The sequence below is a fragment of the Myotis yumanensis genome, unplaced genomic scaffold (genome assembly GCF_028538775.1).
Source record: "Myotis yumanensis isolate MYYU_CA2020_CCGP unplaced genomic scaffold, mMyoYum1.0.hap1 SCAF_2, whole genome shotgun sequence".
Taxonomy (NCBI): Eukaryota; Metazoa; Chordata; class Mammalia; order Chiroptera; family Vespertilionidae; genus Myotis; species Myotis yumanensis.
The window spans coordinates 27954752-27970259 of record NW_027223753.1 but is presented as its reverse complement, the minus strand read 5'-3'; the positions used below and the strand labels follow the sequence as shown (position 1 = coordinate 27970259).

At 57.6% G+C, this 15508-nt stretch overlaps 3 protein-coding genes across 5 annotated transcripts; 2 read left to right on the top strand and 1 right to left on the bottom strand.

The window, feature by feature from the left end:
* PLK3 (polo like kinase 3) lies at positions 1-6147 on the top strand. Its single transcript, XM_070404888.1, has 15 exons — positions 1-318; positions 464-571; positions 670-786; positions 924-1053; positions 1140-1227; positions 2036-2131; positions 2219-2417; positions 2524-2650; positions 2835-2926; positions 3400-3493; positions 3630-3713; positions 3804-3966; positions 4087-4216; positions 4375-4488; positions 4591-6147. Exons 1-15 carry the CDS (start codon positions 109-111, stop codon positions 4780-4782), a joined length of 1944 nt encoding a protein of 647 aa, XP_070260989.1. The 5' UTR covers positions 1-108; the 3' UTR covers positions 4783-6147.
* DYNLT4 (dynein light chain Tctex-type 4) lies at positions 5022-6718 on the bottom strand. 3 transcript variants are annotated; one of them, XM_070404890.1, is made up of 3 exons: positions 6551-6718; positions 5901-5972; positions 5022-5816 (listed from the first exon to the last, which is right to left on the bottom strand). In XM_070404890.1, the coding sequence occupies exon 3, from the start codon at positions 5789-5791 to the stop codon at positions 5132-5134; it is 660 nt and encodes a 219-aa protein (XP_070260991.1). In that variant the 5' UTR covers positions 5792-5816; positions 5901-5972; positions 6551-6718; the 3' UTR covers positions 5022-5131. The 3 variants fall into 3 exon arrangements, with proteins under 3 accessions (XP_070260991.1, XP_070260990.1, XP_070260992.1); XM_070404889.1 differs by having other exon boundaries at positions 5022-5802; XM_070404891.1 differs by having other exon boundaries at positions 5022-5798.
* Positions 6719-7484: 766 nt separating this feature from the next.
* BTBD19 (BTB domain containing 19) lies at positions 7485-11948 on the top strand. The gene is made up of 8 exons (XM_070403261.1): positions 7485-8153; positions 9323-9536; positions 9629-9682; positions 10138-10197; positions 10300-10368; positions 10441-10572; positions 10738-10863; positions 10993-11948. The coding sequence occupies exons 1-8, from the start codon at positions 8071-8073 to the stop codon at positions 11125-11127; spliced, it is 873 nt and encodes a 290-aa protein (XP_070259362.1). The 5' UTR covers positions 7485-8070; the 3' UTR covers positions 11128-11948.
* Positions 11949-15508: the final 3560 nt, after the last annotated feature.

Sequence of the window (15508 nt, the reverse complement as noted above, 5' to 3'; positions counted from 1 at the left end):
GGCTCCCTCGGGCGCGAGCCCAGCGTAGCAAATCCAGGCGGCGCCCAGCGCGGCCCCGGCGGGTGGGACCGAGAACCAGCCCGGCCCGCGCTGCGACGCACGGCCCGCATGGAGCCCGCAGCCGGCATCCTGTCCCCGCGCCCCTTCCCGAGCGCGCCCGCTCCGCCCGCGCCCCCCGCCGGGCCCGGGCCGCCGCCGGATGCCAGGCCGGGACCTGAAGTGGAGACGCTGGCCGCGCCGCCGGCGCCGGACCCCGGGCGCCTCATCACGGACCCAGGCAGCGGCCGCACCTACTTCAAAGGCCGCCTGTTGGGCAAGGTGAGCTCGGGGTGGTGCTGGCGAGGGTCCGGGGGGGGCCTTGCCAGCCTCTTGGCCCGCGCCGGGCGCGGTGGGGGCGCTGGGGACCTGTGCGGGCCCGATCCGGCCTCCCGAGGAGCACATGCCTGACGCCCCCTCCTTACAGGGGGGCTTCGCCCGCTGCTACGAGGTCACGGACACAGAGACCGGCAGCGCCTACGCGGTCAAAGTCATCTCGCAGAGCCGCATTACCAAGCCGCATCAGCGCGAGAAGGTGGGCTGGGGCCCCGGCCTGGCGGATGAGGCGCGGGGTGGGGACGGTGGCGTGGGAGCCCCTGAAGGATGACGGTCCTGCCTGCACCCCCATTGCAGATCCTAAATGAGATTGCGCTGCACCGCGGCCTGCAGCACCGCCACATCGTGCGTTTCTCGCATCACTTCGAGGATGCTGACAACATATACATTTTCTTGGAGCTCTGCAGCCGAAAGGTGAGGGATGGTGATTCGGGCTGATGGGTCAAGGAGCCTTAAGATCCAAAGCTGAGATCCTGTCTCTTCCTCACGGAACAGGGTTGAGGGAGGGTCAGGGAGGGCGGTCCAGGGACTGAGGCGGTGGTTCTCTGTAGTCCCTGGCCCACATCTGGAAGGCCCGGCACACCCTGTTGGAGCCAGAAGTGCGCTACTACCTGCGGCAGATCCTTTCGGGACTCAAGTACTTGCACCAGCGAGGCATCTTGCACCGAGACCTCAAGCTGGGTGAGACTCCTGGGCCAGGGGGCAGGTCGGGGTGGGGGTGGGGAGGCTTAGAAAGGAGTGTGACACACCTCTCTGCCCCCTTACAGGAAATTTTTTTATTACTGAGAACATGGAACTGAAGATGGGGGATTTTGGGCTGGCAACCCGGTTGGAGCCCCCAGAGCATAGGAAGAAGTGAGTGTTTCAGGGGGTGGCACAGTGAGTGTGTGACACAGATGACTGCCTGGCAGGCAGCACCTCTGTGGGAAGCAGGATGATTGCCTGGTGTGTGTGTGTGTGTGTGTGTGTGTGTGTGGCAGATGGGGAAGATGATGGGCTGTTTGTGTGTGAAGTTGGAGGTGGCAGCCCGGGTTGCTGGGACTGGTGGAGAGGCTGAGGGTGCTATGGGTGCCTGAGCCCCTGAGACAGATCGGGATATAAGGATTCTTGGAGCTGTGTGACTGATCTTGTGTGGATGGGGGCAGGTGACACAGTATTGTGTGTGTGAGACAGACAGAGAGTGTAGGAATGGCAGGAGGTGACACCCTGTATGTAAGAAGACGCTGCTGTGGCCATGACTGGGTGTGAGGGACACAGACAGCATGTGTGGCAGATGAGTGTTTATGGGGGATGTGACAGCTGGTGTTGGTGTGTGTATGTGGCACAGACTGTAGGAGGTGACAGCCCGTATGGGTGTCTGGCAGATGGGAGTGGGGGAAGGAGGAAGGGATCAGTGATGGGCCCTCTGTTGACCCTGGAGAAGGGGGCTGGGTTGGGGGCCAGGCCCTCCCTCCCCCAGTCCTACAGAGCAGCTGAGCAGCTGGGCCAGGCAGGTGGGCGGGGACTCAGCTGCCATCCCCAGCATCCATTGTCCCAGGACAAGCAGGAGTTCTCTGGCCTTTGGTGACAGGCAGCTGCTTTGTCTGGACTCACAGTGGGGGCGGGGATGGGGCGAGGGCTCGCTAGGCTGGGCCTAAACCCTCCCCTCTCCTCCCCTTTCCAGGACCATCTGTGGCACCCCTAACTATGTGGCTCCGGAAGTGCTGCAGAGACAGGGTCATGGCCCAGAGGCAGATGTGTGGTCCCTGGGCTGTGTCATGTGAGTCCCGGGTCATCTGCACACAGATGGGTGCACGGGTGGGGCATACCTCCCACTTGACTCCTGACCCCTTATCTCCGCCCACAGGTACACACTGCTATGTGGGAGCCCCCCCTTTGAGACAGTTGACCTGAAGGAGACGTACCGCTGCATCAAACAGGTTCACTACACGCTGCCCGCCAGCCTCTCACTGCCTGCCCGGCAGCTCCTGGCTGCCATCCTTCGAGCCTCGCCCCAGGACCGCCCCTCAATTGACCAGATCCTGCGCCATGACTTCTTTACCAAGGTCTGTGGCTCACAGACACCTACGTCCAGTTCGCACATCCCCAGGGGATTGAAGGGGGGCAGGTGCAGGACCCTCTCTTTTCTGCTCACATGGCTCCACTCCTCAGGGCTACACCCCCGACCGGCTTCCTATCAACAGCTGCGTGACAGTCCCAGACCTGGTACCCCTTAACCCAGCTAGGATTCTGTTTGTCAAAGTTACCAAGAGCCTCTTTGGCAGGAAGAAGAACAAGAGTGAGTCTGGGATGCCAGTGGTTTTGAGGGTACAGAGTGGCGGGGGGGGGGGCTGTTACATACACATACACATACATGGTGGTGGTGTGAGTACCTGGGAGCCCCTGGGGAGAGCGTGTGTTACATAGGCTGTATCATCCCTGTGGGATGCAGGATACTGAGGGCTCTATCTGCCCCCATCCAGGTAAGAACCATCCCGAGGAGCGGGACGAGGTTTCCTGTTTGGTGAGCGGCCTCACTCGGACATCCATTGCCCATCAGGATGCCAAGCCTGAGGTGAGGTGCTCACACGGGCAAGGGTTCCCTGACTCACCCCACCCTAGCAGCTGCGGGAAGCTCGAGATAAAAGAGGCTGGTGAAGCATCTAGCCTCGTGGTGGCCTAATTGGCTGTGTCTCATTAGCCAGGCGGGTCTGACCTGGGGTGACCTCGGTGCCAGGGCAGGGCTGAGCCATGGACTCTCAAAGATTTGGATTTTGCCCTGGCCGATTTGGCTCAGTGGATAGAGCGTCGGCCTGCGGGCTGAAGGGTCCCGGGTTCAATTCCAGTCAAGGGCATGTGCCTTGGTTGTGGGCACATTCCCAGTAGCGGGTGTGCAGCTGATCAATGTTTCTCTCTCATTGATGTTTCTAGCTATCTATCCCTCTCCCTTCCTCTCTGTAAAAAAATCAATAACATATATTAAAAAAAAAAAAAGATTTGGATTTCAGGGCCTATCTCACCACTCCTTTCCCCTACCCAATCCTCCAGGCTCCAGCAGCTTCTGGCCCAGCCCCCCTCAGCCTGGTAGAGACAGCGCCCGAAGACAGCTCACCCCGTGGGACACTGGCGAGTAGCGGAGATGGTGAGCAGCCAGGAGAATGAGAGGTGCTAGCGGTTACTGGGCTGAAACCAGGGACCAGAGGGGAGGAGTGAGCAGGAGGACATGGCCTGGGTCCTAGGGGACTAATGCCTAATTCTGACTACCCCGTTCCCTTTAGGGTTTGAAGAAGGTCTGACTGTGGCCACCGTGGTGGAGTCAGCACTCTGTGCTCTGAGAAACTGCCTGGCCTTCATGCCCCCAGGTACGGTGGGGTCTGGGACATGTGATGGTGGTGGAAGTTCTTTGGCTGGAAGGCCAGGAACAGGTCCTACTCCTTCCTCTCCCATGACAGCGGATCAGAACCCGGCTCCCCTGGCACAGCCAGAGCCTCTGGTGTGGGTCAGCAAGTGGGTTGACTACTCAAACAAGTTTGGCTTTGGGTACCAGCTGTCCAGCCGCCGAGTGGCCGTGCTCTTCAACAATGGCACACACATGGCGCTGTCGGCCAACAGAAAGTAAGTGCTGTTATGGGGTGTCTTGTATCCAGGCCATTGTACCCAGCAGGGCTGCACCTTGGTGTGTGCGCCTGGGCTCGGGGCCTGGGCTCCCTCTGACCTCCGTCTCCTCCCCTCCAGGACTGTGCACTACAACCCCACCAGCACAAAGCACGTCTCCTTCTCTGTGGGTGCTGTGCCTCGGGGCCTGCAGCCTCAGTTGGGTGTCTTGCGGTATTTCACCTCCTACATGGAACAGCACCTCATGAAGGTGTGTGGACTGGGGTGGGGCACATGGAGGACTAACATCCTGGTCCCTTCCTAGTCCCCTTTGTGGAGGGGCTCAAAGCTAAAGGCTGACCCTCTAAGGGAGACAACAGTGGGAGGGCCCTGACTCATGTCAGACGAGTGACCTGCCTCTGCTCCCAGGGTGGAGATCTGCCTAGTGTGGAAGAAGTGGAGGTGCCTGTCCCCCCACTCCTACTGCAGTGGGTCAAGACCGATCAGGCCCTGCTCATGCTGTTCAGTGATGGCACGGTCCAGGTGAGAGCTTCTCTGGGGTTGGGGGCAGTCGGGAGGCCTAGGGTGGTGGGGAGGAAAGGACTTGGGGCCTGGGCCCCGATCCATGCCACCCCCTGTGCACAGGTGAACTTCTACGGAGACCACACCAAGCTGATCCTCAGTGGCTGGGAGCCCCTCCTTGTGACGTTCGTGGCCCGCAACCGCAGCGCTTGTACTTACCTTGCTTCCCACCTTCGGCAGCTGGGCTGCTCCCCGGATCTGCGGCAGCGGCTCCGCTATACGCTGCGGCTGCTCCGGGACCGCTGCTCGGCCTAGGCCCAGCCTGCAGAGCGGGCTACCACCCAGCCCTCAGGCCTGAGGCCGGTGCCTGTAAGGCTCTGGCCCTGGCCTCTGTGGCCCTCCCTGTCCCTTTGGTGCCTCACTGGGGGCTCTGGGCCTAATCCCCCAGGGAATCAGGGACCAACTTCACTGGGGTTGCAGGCTGCCTGTCGTAGCTGCCTCCTACCCCTTCTCCAAGAAAAGCCTGAGCCTTAGCCCCCAGCTAGGGGGCGCTATTTATGGACCACTTTTATTTATTGACAGACATTTATTTATTGGGATGTGCCGCCCTAGGGAGGGCCTCCTCCTGGGATAATAAACCATTTTGCAGAACTTGGATGCCTCCTCACTCGTGGTAGAGCCCATGGACCGTGGCCACTGCAAAGAGCGAGGCGTTGGTGAAGGTGGCGGAGGCCAGGCCGTCATGCGCCCCGTCCCAGAGCGCCCGGCTGACCACGTGCACACCCTGGCCCGTGTGCTGCCCCAGCACCACACTGCACACCAGCTTGTAGCGGGGCGGGCTGAGCTCTCGCAGGCGCGTGTGCACCAGTTCGCACAGCTCCCGAGCCAGGGGCCCTGCCTTGGTGCCAGAGTAGACTGTGTCTTGTAGTCCTGTGGCCAGCACTTCCTCCAGGGCATGTTGTGTTCGCATGGCCTCCCAGCGCTCCCCAGGCGCTGGCTCAGTGCGATATGAGGGTGCCATCCGCCGAGGAGGTGCCAGGAGCAACCCGGAGAAGCTGATCCTTGAGCCTAAAGGCGGCACTGGGCCCAAGGATGGTCGCCGGCCCCCAGGACCCATGCCTGGTCCAGCCAGCGAGTTGCGGCGGGAAAAGGATGAAGTCGGGCCCAGCACTGAGCCGCGGCGGGAGGCTGGGCCCGGACCTGCTGGTCGGGCCTCATCAATGCTGGGCAGATGGCCTGGAGGCCGGGCCAGCGATAGTTTCAACCCGGGGTCTTTGGCAGTCTCCTCCTCCTGGCGTCCTGGGGGCACAGGCCTACCAGCCATGGACCTGCTGGCTGAGAGACCCACACTTGGATTGGGTGGCCTTCACCTTGGAATACCACTCATTTTCTTACTTGGTAATAAGGGTTTTTATCCCCTAACCTCTTCTTACCTGTGTTTTTGAGACACGTAAATCAAATAGTCCAGGGCTGAGTGGATTCCTAGGTGCTTAGAGGATTAAGGGCTGTTAGGGACATAAACAAGGAAAGAGATGCTGTTTAGATTGTCATCTTGGACTCGACCCTGTCCCTTGAGCTCCTTTGCCTGGACACTGTGGGGTCAGCCAGCAGGAGAAGGGGTAGAGGTATCTGTTTTTTGCCTCAGCCTAGACCAGCTGTGGGCAAACTACGGTCCGCGGGCCGGATCCGGCCCGTTTGAAATGAATAAAACTAAAAAAAAAAAAAGACCGTACCCTTTTATGTAATGATGTTTACTTTGAATTTATATTAGTTCACACAAACACTCCATCCATGCTTTTGTTCCGGCCCTCCGGTCCAGTTTAAGAACCCATTGTGGCCCTCGAGTCAAAAAGTTTGCCCACCCCTGGCCTAGCCAGTGGTGCCTTCAACCCCTAACCAGAAGGAGGGACGAACGGACCCAACTCCAACCCACAGGTCCTAGCCCTGTGGGTGTTAAATCCAGTCATCTTCCACCCCCACCTGCTTCTAGAACGGTGGGCACACTTCTCCCCACACCTGGCTGAGGCTGGGGTGGGTGATACAGGAAGCGCCTTCACCCACTGCTTTTGGCCTCTGGCCCTACCTTCAGGATCAGTTCTTGGATGGCAGCTGTCTTCTGAAATCCCTGCAGGCACCCTGTCACCTGCAGCCTTTGGCCTCCAGCTCTCACAGCCTGGGTGGCAGGTGGGAGAAGGAGGGCCCCTTGCCTGTGTTGTGGAGTTGCCATGGGTTGCTGGGCAAGCACTCCTCCCTTCCTGGTTCCCTCCCTCCCTCCGGGCTCTGACTTAACCTGGGAGTGTTGCTCCTGTGACACGTGCTGAGCGCAGGGTGCCTGAGTCACCGGGGGAGAGGGGACAACTGGGGCTCAGAGCCCAGGAACATTCTACCCTGACAAGGACAACTGGGAGCAGATGTAGAAAGGGGTGCTGGTCAGAAAGGTGCCCCTATCCCCGGGCTCTTAAGCCACTGTCCATTTCTCTTCTTGTGAAGAATGGCTCCTCACTCTTCCCTTGTGAGTCTCAGAGGCCTGGGATATGGGGAGGCCTTGAGGCTGCTGTGGGGGTGGCTGCTCGGGAATCAGGATCTGGGCCCACAGGAAGGAGCACATCATGACTCTATCGTCTCTCCTTCAGTCTAAACAAGGACAAATATTTCCGCTCCCTGAGCAGAGCTAGGGTGGGGCTTGGCTGACTTCCTCAACTCAGAGCTGCCTCAGCACAGGGGAGGGGGGGCTCACTCATCTAGGCATCCAGCCTTCCTCCGACCCCTGCTGACCAAGTACTCGGGCTGGTCCCCAGCTTGCCACGCCTCTTGGGTTGCATTTCGGGGATGCCAGAGGCCATGACTCCTTTGTCAGCTGACACCTCCTCACCTGATACCTCTGGGAGAGACAGGACTGCCCTCTCCGAGATGAGAACCTGCCTTTCCCTTCCTGGCCTGTGTTATGAAGTTGCCATGCGTTGCTGGGCAAGCACTCCCTTCCGGGTTCCCTCCCTTGTTGAGGGGGGTTTCCCAGACCTGGCTAACCTGATCCTCACTCTGTGCGTGTGGGTGAGGGGTAGGAGGGCAGGGAGTTAGAACTCCGAACCCAGGACCGGCGGGGCCAGGGTGCTAATACCCTCCCATTCTGCTTAGGGCCCCTCTGAAGTCTGAAGTTTTTCCTGGGCCTGTGGGAGATAGGCGGGGCCTCCTCAGGCCAGGCTCCAGTTTCCTTGGAAACCCACAGGCTTCCCACCCTAGTCTGCCTGGGCAGGCTCCCAGCTGGGGCCTCATTTGCAGTTAGCTTCTCCTCCCCCATTTAGTCTGCTCCAACTCGGCCTCTTTTGGTCCCCTCCCTGAGTCCCCAAGCCGAGCCTCTGGCCTCCTCTACCAGCCTCTGATGCCTTCTTCAGACACCTGGGCCTCTCCTGCCCCATCCCTAAACAGCTTCTCAGCAAGCGGGCCTCCCAAACTCCCGCCCCTCCCTCTCTGGCCTTTCTAGTCTCCTTACCAACTGTAAGGCCTGGCCAGGCCTCCTGCTCCTTCCCACCTACTGCCTCCCACATACCGACCTACAACAGGCCTGCTAGGCTATTTCACTCACGCCCCTGCCCCCGCCCACCCATGGAGACCCCTGGACTGGTGCATGGGCAAGCTGAGCCCTTTTCCAAAGCCCTCCGAAGCCTCATCAACAACCGCCTATACAGGTGAGGGGGTGGGTCCTCTCTGTGGGTTTCCATAGCCGGCTCTGCTGGGCCCCATGACTCAGGAAGCCCTGCGTGCAGGAGAGGCGGGGAATTAGGACTTGACCCTCTTGAACTCAGGGGCCATAATATCCCCAGACCAGAGGTGGAGGGCAGCAGGTGACTGTGTGACCTTTGGCAAAGGCCTTCCTTTTTTGGACTTTGGGCTCCTAGCAAAGAAGAGCCCCCTGCCCCCTGGATCCAGAGAGATGGGAAGTAACTTGAGTCCCTCCCTGGGGAGGCAGAGGAGCAGATGACCCTGTCCTAGGAACTGGGCATTTTCTAGAGGAACAAAAAGTTCAAGAGATTGAGCCAATGTCTCAGACAGGAAGTGGTTCAAGGGTGCTGTCTAGGGCTCAGTGTCTGCCTAGGACACAAGTGGTCTGAAACCAGGAATAGAGAGGGGGGGGGGGGCGCAGGGCTGGTCGGGAGAATTAGCATGTAGCTTGCTGTCCCCACTGGCTGAGAGCTGGGCTCCTCCACAAAGGTGGCTGAATCCCATAACCCTACTGCTTTGGAGGTCACAGGCCTTGGAACTAGGACCAGGAGGCTCCAGAAAGTCAGGTTTCATCCCCTGCCTCCTACCTACTATATTGTCAGAGGCCCAGAGGCTGGGGCCGGAAGTGATCATGAAGATGGAAAATGTGGTCTGGCCTCTTGATGGTGCATTACTGCTGTCTCTGTACTCCTATCCTCCCACCCCCTCTTGTCTGGAGGAGGCTGAAAAAAGCTGAGTTTGCAGTCTGTGGAGGAAGAGCAAGCAGCGTTTCCCTTCCCCCAAGACTCGGGCTGGGGAGGAGACGTAATGTGTAATCCATCAGCCCTGGAGCTTCTTCCGTGATCAAGCATAGCCACCTCCTCCCAGACCGGAGAGTTTGGGATTGCCATCCCATTTCTTGGGGGAGCAAACTGAGATTCAAAGGTAGAAAGTCACTTGCCTGAGGTACCATAGGGTGGAGCTGGGACTAGAACACAGGCCTTTGTATTCCAAACCTTCGGCTGAAAGAACTAAGCCCTGTCTCTTATAGGACAGATAAGGAAGCGAAGACACAGAATGGGCAAAGGCAAAGCCTAAAGTTGCATCCTAGACTCCGGCCTCTTCTCCCCTGGCTCTCTGCCCCTCTCTTCCACAGTGATGTTCGCTTTGTGGTCGGTCAAGAACGGCAGGAGGTGTTTGCCCACCGGTGCTTGCTGGCCTGTAGATGCAACTTTTTCCAGCGACTTCTGGGCCCAGAGCCAGGCCCTGGGGTGCCTAGCCCGGTGGTGCTAAGCACCATACCAGCGGAGGCCTTCCTGGCAGTGCTGGAGTTCTTGTACACCAACAGTGTCAAGCTGCACCGCCATTCTGTGAGCCCACTGGGCAGAGGTCTGGGGGGCGGGGGAGGGGGGGGGGCAGGGAAAACTCTTCCAACTCTTCCACTCCAACCACCACTTTGCAGGTGCTGGAGGTGCTGACAGCAGCGGTGGAGTATGGGCTGGAGGAACTGAGAGAGGTGGGTTTATGGGGCAGGCCCCTCTCCTTTCCGTTGCCTCTGATGGGTTCATTTCATACCCTTCCTCACACTCATTCTGTCCCGGAGAGGAACATGTACCAACACCGGGAGAAGTATCTTACTGTTAATAGGCATTTATGTGTGCCTGTGTGCAAAAGGATGCCTGCATGCCTGGTGTGTGCTGTGGGGCACAAGGGGTGTTTATGGCTGGTGCCGTATATACCAGATGAGAGCCTTCATCCTTGTTCTTCAAATAGAAATAGACATGAAAATTCTCCTTTGTGGAGGGCTGGGCTTGCCAAGGCTTAGGCCCTGGTGATCCCCTGTCTCCCTGGGCCTGGGCCTGCTAGGAGTCTGATGGCTGATGGTTCCAAGCCTGCTCACTGCTTCTGGGATGGGTGGGGGTCTGGGAGCAAGGATACCTCAGCACAGCCTATACTTGTTTCCGTTCCCAGCTATGCCTGGGGTTTGTGGTGAAGGTGCTGGACGTGGAGCTGGTTTGTGAGGCCCTGCAGGTGGGTATGCTGGACCCAAGCAGGTAGTCCCCCGTGCGGAGGGCTGGGCTACTAGGACACGGCCCCTCATCTCTAGCTTGATCTCCCTTATTCTGCTCCCAGGTGGCTGTAACCTTTGGCCTGGGACCTTTGCAGGAGCGTTGCATAGCCTTCATAGAGGCCCACAGCCAGGTAAGCTCCCCATTTTCATACAACCCCACACACCTCATTCTGCTCCTCCCTGACTCACTCCTGGACCCACAGGAAGCACTTCGGACCCGTGGCTTCCTGGAGCTGTCAGCGCCCGCGCTGCTGCTCCTGCTGCGCAGTGACAAGCTCTGCGTGGATGAGGCTGATCTGGTCCTGGCAGCCCGGAGCTGGGCGCGCGTGGGAGCGGTGAGCGGGGCGGAGGGGAGCGCGGGTTGAGGGTGCTGAAGGATCGGGCTGCCGGAACCGGCGAGCGGGCGGTGGGCTAGGTGTCCGTCCGTCCCCCCCGCCCTCCCCCCCCCCCCCCCCCCCGCGCCCCCTCGCTCCGCCCGGGCTCAGGGCTGGTGTTCGCAGGCGGTGCTGGAGAGGCCTGTGGCTGAGGTGGCAGCCCCAGTGGTGCGGGAGCTGAGACTGGCCCTGCTGGCCCCGGCGGAGCTGAGTGCCCTGGAAGAGCAAAACCGGAGGGAGCCGCTCTTCCCGGTGCGGAGGCGGGGAACCGGGCTCAGAGCCACTCGGCAGCGTGGGGTGGGGGTGGGGGGTGGCACAGGGTCTGGGGGGTGAGGGGGGCACCGCGGGCCTCCACCGTGAGTGACGGGCCTTCCCCTGAAGGTGGAGCAGATCGTGGAGGCGTGGAAATGCCACGCTCTGCGAAGAGGAGACACGGCCCGAGGAGCCTCGTGCCGCCGCCGGAGGGGCACCTTGCCCCGGGAGCATCACCGCTTTCTGGACCAGCCCTTAAAGTGACCGAAGGCCAGGTCTCGCGAGGAATGCGGGGCCTCTCCTAAACTACATCTCCCGACATGCTCGGCCCTCTGAGCCGGCTTCCGCTCCCACCATGCTCGGCGAGCGGCGCGCGGGAAGCCCCGGGGCCGGCCGGGCGCAGAGTTCTGTGGGCGGGGCCGAGGAGGGGCGGGAAGGGCGCGGGCGTGCACTGGGCCCAAGTCCTTTTCCCTGGCGCCATCCCCTAACCCTACCGGGTCCCTGGGCACTGTCGCCCGCCCCATTTACTCTGGCACTTCCCGGCTCAGCCCCTTCTTTCATTCCAGACCTGCCTCCTGGAGGTCGCTTTGTAACTGCCCCACGGACACCTCAGACTGTTCAGAACTGAGCCTCTTCGTCTTTCCCGGTTCCAACCCCATGTGTGTCCCATCTCCGTGAGCGCCGAGCCCGAACCCGGGCCCCTGGCCGCCTCCTCCCCTCGCGCCTGCTTCCGCCGCCTTCACAGGGACCAGGCCGCGGGATGTGCCGGGCCCAAGTGTGCCTTCGGACATAAGGGTTATTTAAGCTGCCCTTTCGGAGGGGAAGTTTGTATTTATAAAGGAATCTCCATGTGTAAGGGCGCCTCCTCTGTACCAGGAAAAGGATGACTCATCGCGAGAAGCTCGTCGGTGGGAAAGGCGCCCCTGGGAGCCGCAGCCCTCACCTCCCGGCCCGCTTTTCTCCCCTTTGGCGGGAGGTGGGGTTTCATTGGGTGTTTGAGGCCGTGCAGGGACTTCCTCATTCTCCCTGGGCCTCTCCATGTGCACACCGAGTGTTCGCGTTAATAAACTTGTTTGTTTTTCTCCTGTTAATCTGTGTTTTTGTTATGGGGTCTCAGCCGAGAGCTCAGAGGAGAGGAAAAGTATGTTTTCTCCTTGACAGGATTTTACCGCTGTGTCAGCTCTTTCAGCCAGTCTGTCCGCGCCGGAATGACAAACAGGTGAGTTATCTTCCCGCCTCCATCTGAGCAGCGCCTCCCCGAAGCCGCTTCTCACAGAGGCCGGGCCGGTTTACCGAGACTATCAGCCCGGCTCCCGGTTAGGTCGCTCCACGTCTCCGTCGCCCTCGGGACAAAATAGAATCTGTTCCGCTTTCGGGGCGCTCACAATGTATTAGTGGCTCCAAGTAATTGCAGCTTTTCTCTCAACAATTCTCTTTGCGTGAATTCACTGGTCCTGAAGGCACTAGTCCTCCAGCTCTGGATTTACTCTCGGTTATTTATCTATTTTTTAAATGTATATTTTTATTTATTTCAGAGAGGAAGGGAGAAGGCGAGAAAGATAGACACATTAGCGCTGAGAGCGGCTGCTCCAGCCGGTACCCTACCGGGGATGGAGCCCGCGGCCCAGGCTCGGCCTCGGCCAGAATGGAGCCTGGGACCCTCCAGCCCGCAGGCCGGCGCTCTACCCACTGAGCCACACGGCGCGGGCGGCTCTCGGTCACTGGACTCCCCGTGCTGGTCGTTCATGCCTTACACATTTGTCTTCCTGAGGCCCCGAGTCCCCCTGGAAAAGATCCCCGGGGCCTGGAGTGGGGCCTGATTGCCTTCTGCTTCCCGTCCCTATCAGTTAAACAGGGCTCTGCAAATGTTCAGCGACGGCATTTTTCCTTTATTTAAATACTATTTTACTCCATAAAGAGTTTAAAAGAGCTGTGAAATAAAATGCTGTCAATCTGAAATAAGGGAGCATTAACTATTTGGAAGAAAATAAAGTTAGACTCTAACTTAGAGATTTTATACAAAAATATGTTGCACATGATTAACAATACTTCACGACAGTAGTGTTTGGGGAATGAGAACTGGTAACAAGCTAGATGTCCTAGACTTTAGGTCAACAAACGGCGGCTCGCAAGCCACATGCAGCTCTTTGGCCCCTTGAGTGTGGCTCTTCCACAAAATACCGACTTCTGCGCATGGGCCACGAAGTTTCAATCGCACTGTACACGCGCCCACACGTGGTATTTTGTGGAAGAGCCACACTCAAGGGGTCAAAGAGCCGCATGTGGCTCGAGAGCCGCCGTTTGCCGACCACTGCCCTAGAGGATTAGTTTAACCTCGAGGACTAGTTAAATTAACTATGGTATATTCCTACAATGGAATAAAAATATATCTGTGATCTCTGGTGAGAAAAGCACAGTGCAGACCAAGTAGAACATGAGTCTGTCAAGTAAGAAATGTCCAAACCTGTAAAGAATTTATAAGACTTTGTGTCAAACGATGACAGTGCTGGGAAGCAAGGTCTCAAATGCTCTGGCGAATGACAGTTACAAAGTTTCTTTTTAAAAAAATCCTCACTGGAGGATATTTTTAAAATTGATTCCAGAGAGAGAGGAAGGGAGAGGGAGAGAGAGGAGAAAGAGAAACATCAATATGAGAGAAACATTGATCATCTAGCTGCCTCCTGCATGCACCCCAACAGGATGGGTATGTGTCCTGACCGGGATTCGAACCCATGACCCTTTGATGGGCAGGATGATACCCTAACCACTGACCAAACTGGCCACGGCAGTGGTGTAGTTTCTTTTATACATTTGGAATTAAGGAGGGACCATAAGGAAGACTGCATCAAAGTGGAAAAAAGCAAGGTGAGTATTTGATTACAGGAAGTTAAGATTATGTACATGTTTTTTAAAAAATATACTTTTATTGATTTCAGAGAGAAAGGAAGAGGGAGAGAGAGATAGAAACATCACTGGTGAGAAAGAATCATTGATTGGCTACCTCCTGGGGACCAAGCCTGCCACCCCACGTGTGCCCTGATGAAATTGAACCCTGACCTCCTGGTTCACAGGTAAATGCTCAACCACTGAGCCACGCTGGCCACGCAATAAAAGTTTTCTTTGCCCCTCTTTGGGTTCCTGGCTGGGTCTGAAATTAGACTGACAAAGACACATTAACAGGAGAAAAGCATACACATTTAGTTAAGCTTTACATGACATGGGAGTCTTTCTAAGGAAAGGAAGACTGGAAGAGGTTGTAGAGAAATACGATAGGTTAAAGGATATGAGGGAAGTGTAACTGGAGGGAACAGGCCTGTTGGTTAGGATTCTTCTGGGAGTCCCTTTGTCTTTGGAGATAAGGATGGTAACTTTCCTCTGGGTATAGGGAGGGTCCCTCTCACTTGAGGATTTTATGACCTGTCTTTAGGGAGAACGGAGGGGGCAGCAGGAATGGGACCAGGTGTGGGTCTGGTGGGGTCAGACCGGACCTGGGTTTAGCGACCTCAGTACTTGGGTTCTGGCTAGGAAAGAATTCAGAGCCAGGACTCCAACTATAAGAGAGCATTTATTTATAAAACCACAGAAGTAATTCATAGGAAAAAAATGGAAACACATTAATAGAAGTAAAGGAAGGGCCCTTGGAGATTGGGAGTGAGGAAGGTAGTGGCAAGGGGCCTGGGGGCATGGGGAGGAGGAGGGCAGGGCTCAGGCTCCCGGGGGAAGAGCACCCTGGGCCTCCGTCCTAAGGGTTTCTAGGGTGGAGATTTTAGGTGACGTCCCAGGGGAGGGTCTCAGTAGAGGATTCACAGTTTTCCAGGTGAGTCCTTTCAGGGTCTAGGTCTCCACTGATTGATTGGGGGTCATTATCCAAAGCGCTGGTCCTGGGGGCAAGCAGCCGTGGCTGGGTTTGTTGCTTTTCTGGGCCTGGAGCTGAAATACAACTGAGGCCTAGATGCTATCTCTACGGAGGAAAGGGTGTCCAAACCACATGACCAGATATTCGAGGGGAGGAAAAGTCACCCTGGGGGCGAGGTCCCACCCTAGATTGCCCTTTGCTGAGCACCTGGGGCTTTCCACCTGGTGACCTTCTGTGCCTGGCCCGTTGTCCTTGCTCTGTGTCTGTCTAACTGCCTAAGATAGGGTGAGGGTAGGGAAGGTCAAAGTGACTTTCCTGTTTTCTCAAATTCCTTCAGTTTAAAATATTCAATATGCCAAGGTGCCATATTTTGGGGTAGCATGTTCTGAACCCCACTAGTGGCACAGTGATTAAGAGTGTGGCTCTTGCCGTGGCCGGTTTGGCTCAGTGGATAGAGCGTCGGCCTGAGGACTGGAGGATCCCGGGTTCGATTCCGGTCAAGGGCATGTACCTTGGTTGCGGGCACATCCCCAGTGGGGGGTGTGCAGGAGGCAGCTGATCGATGTTTCTCTCTCATTGATGTTTCTAACTATCTCTCTCCCTTCCTCTCTGTAAAAAATCAATAAAATATATTAAAAAAAAAAAAAAAAGAGTGTGGCCCTTGCCCTGACCGGTTTGGCTCAGTGGATAGAGCATTGGCCTGCGGACTGAAAGGTCCCAGGTTCAATTCCAGTCAAGGGCATGTACCTTGGTTGCAGGCACATCCCCAGTAGTGAGTGTGCAGGAGGC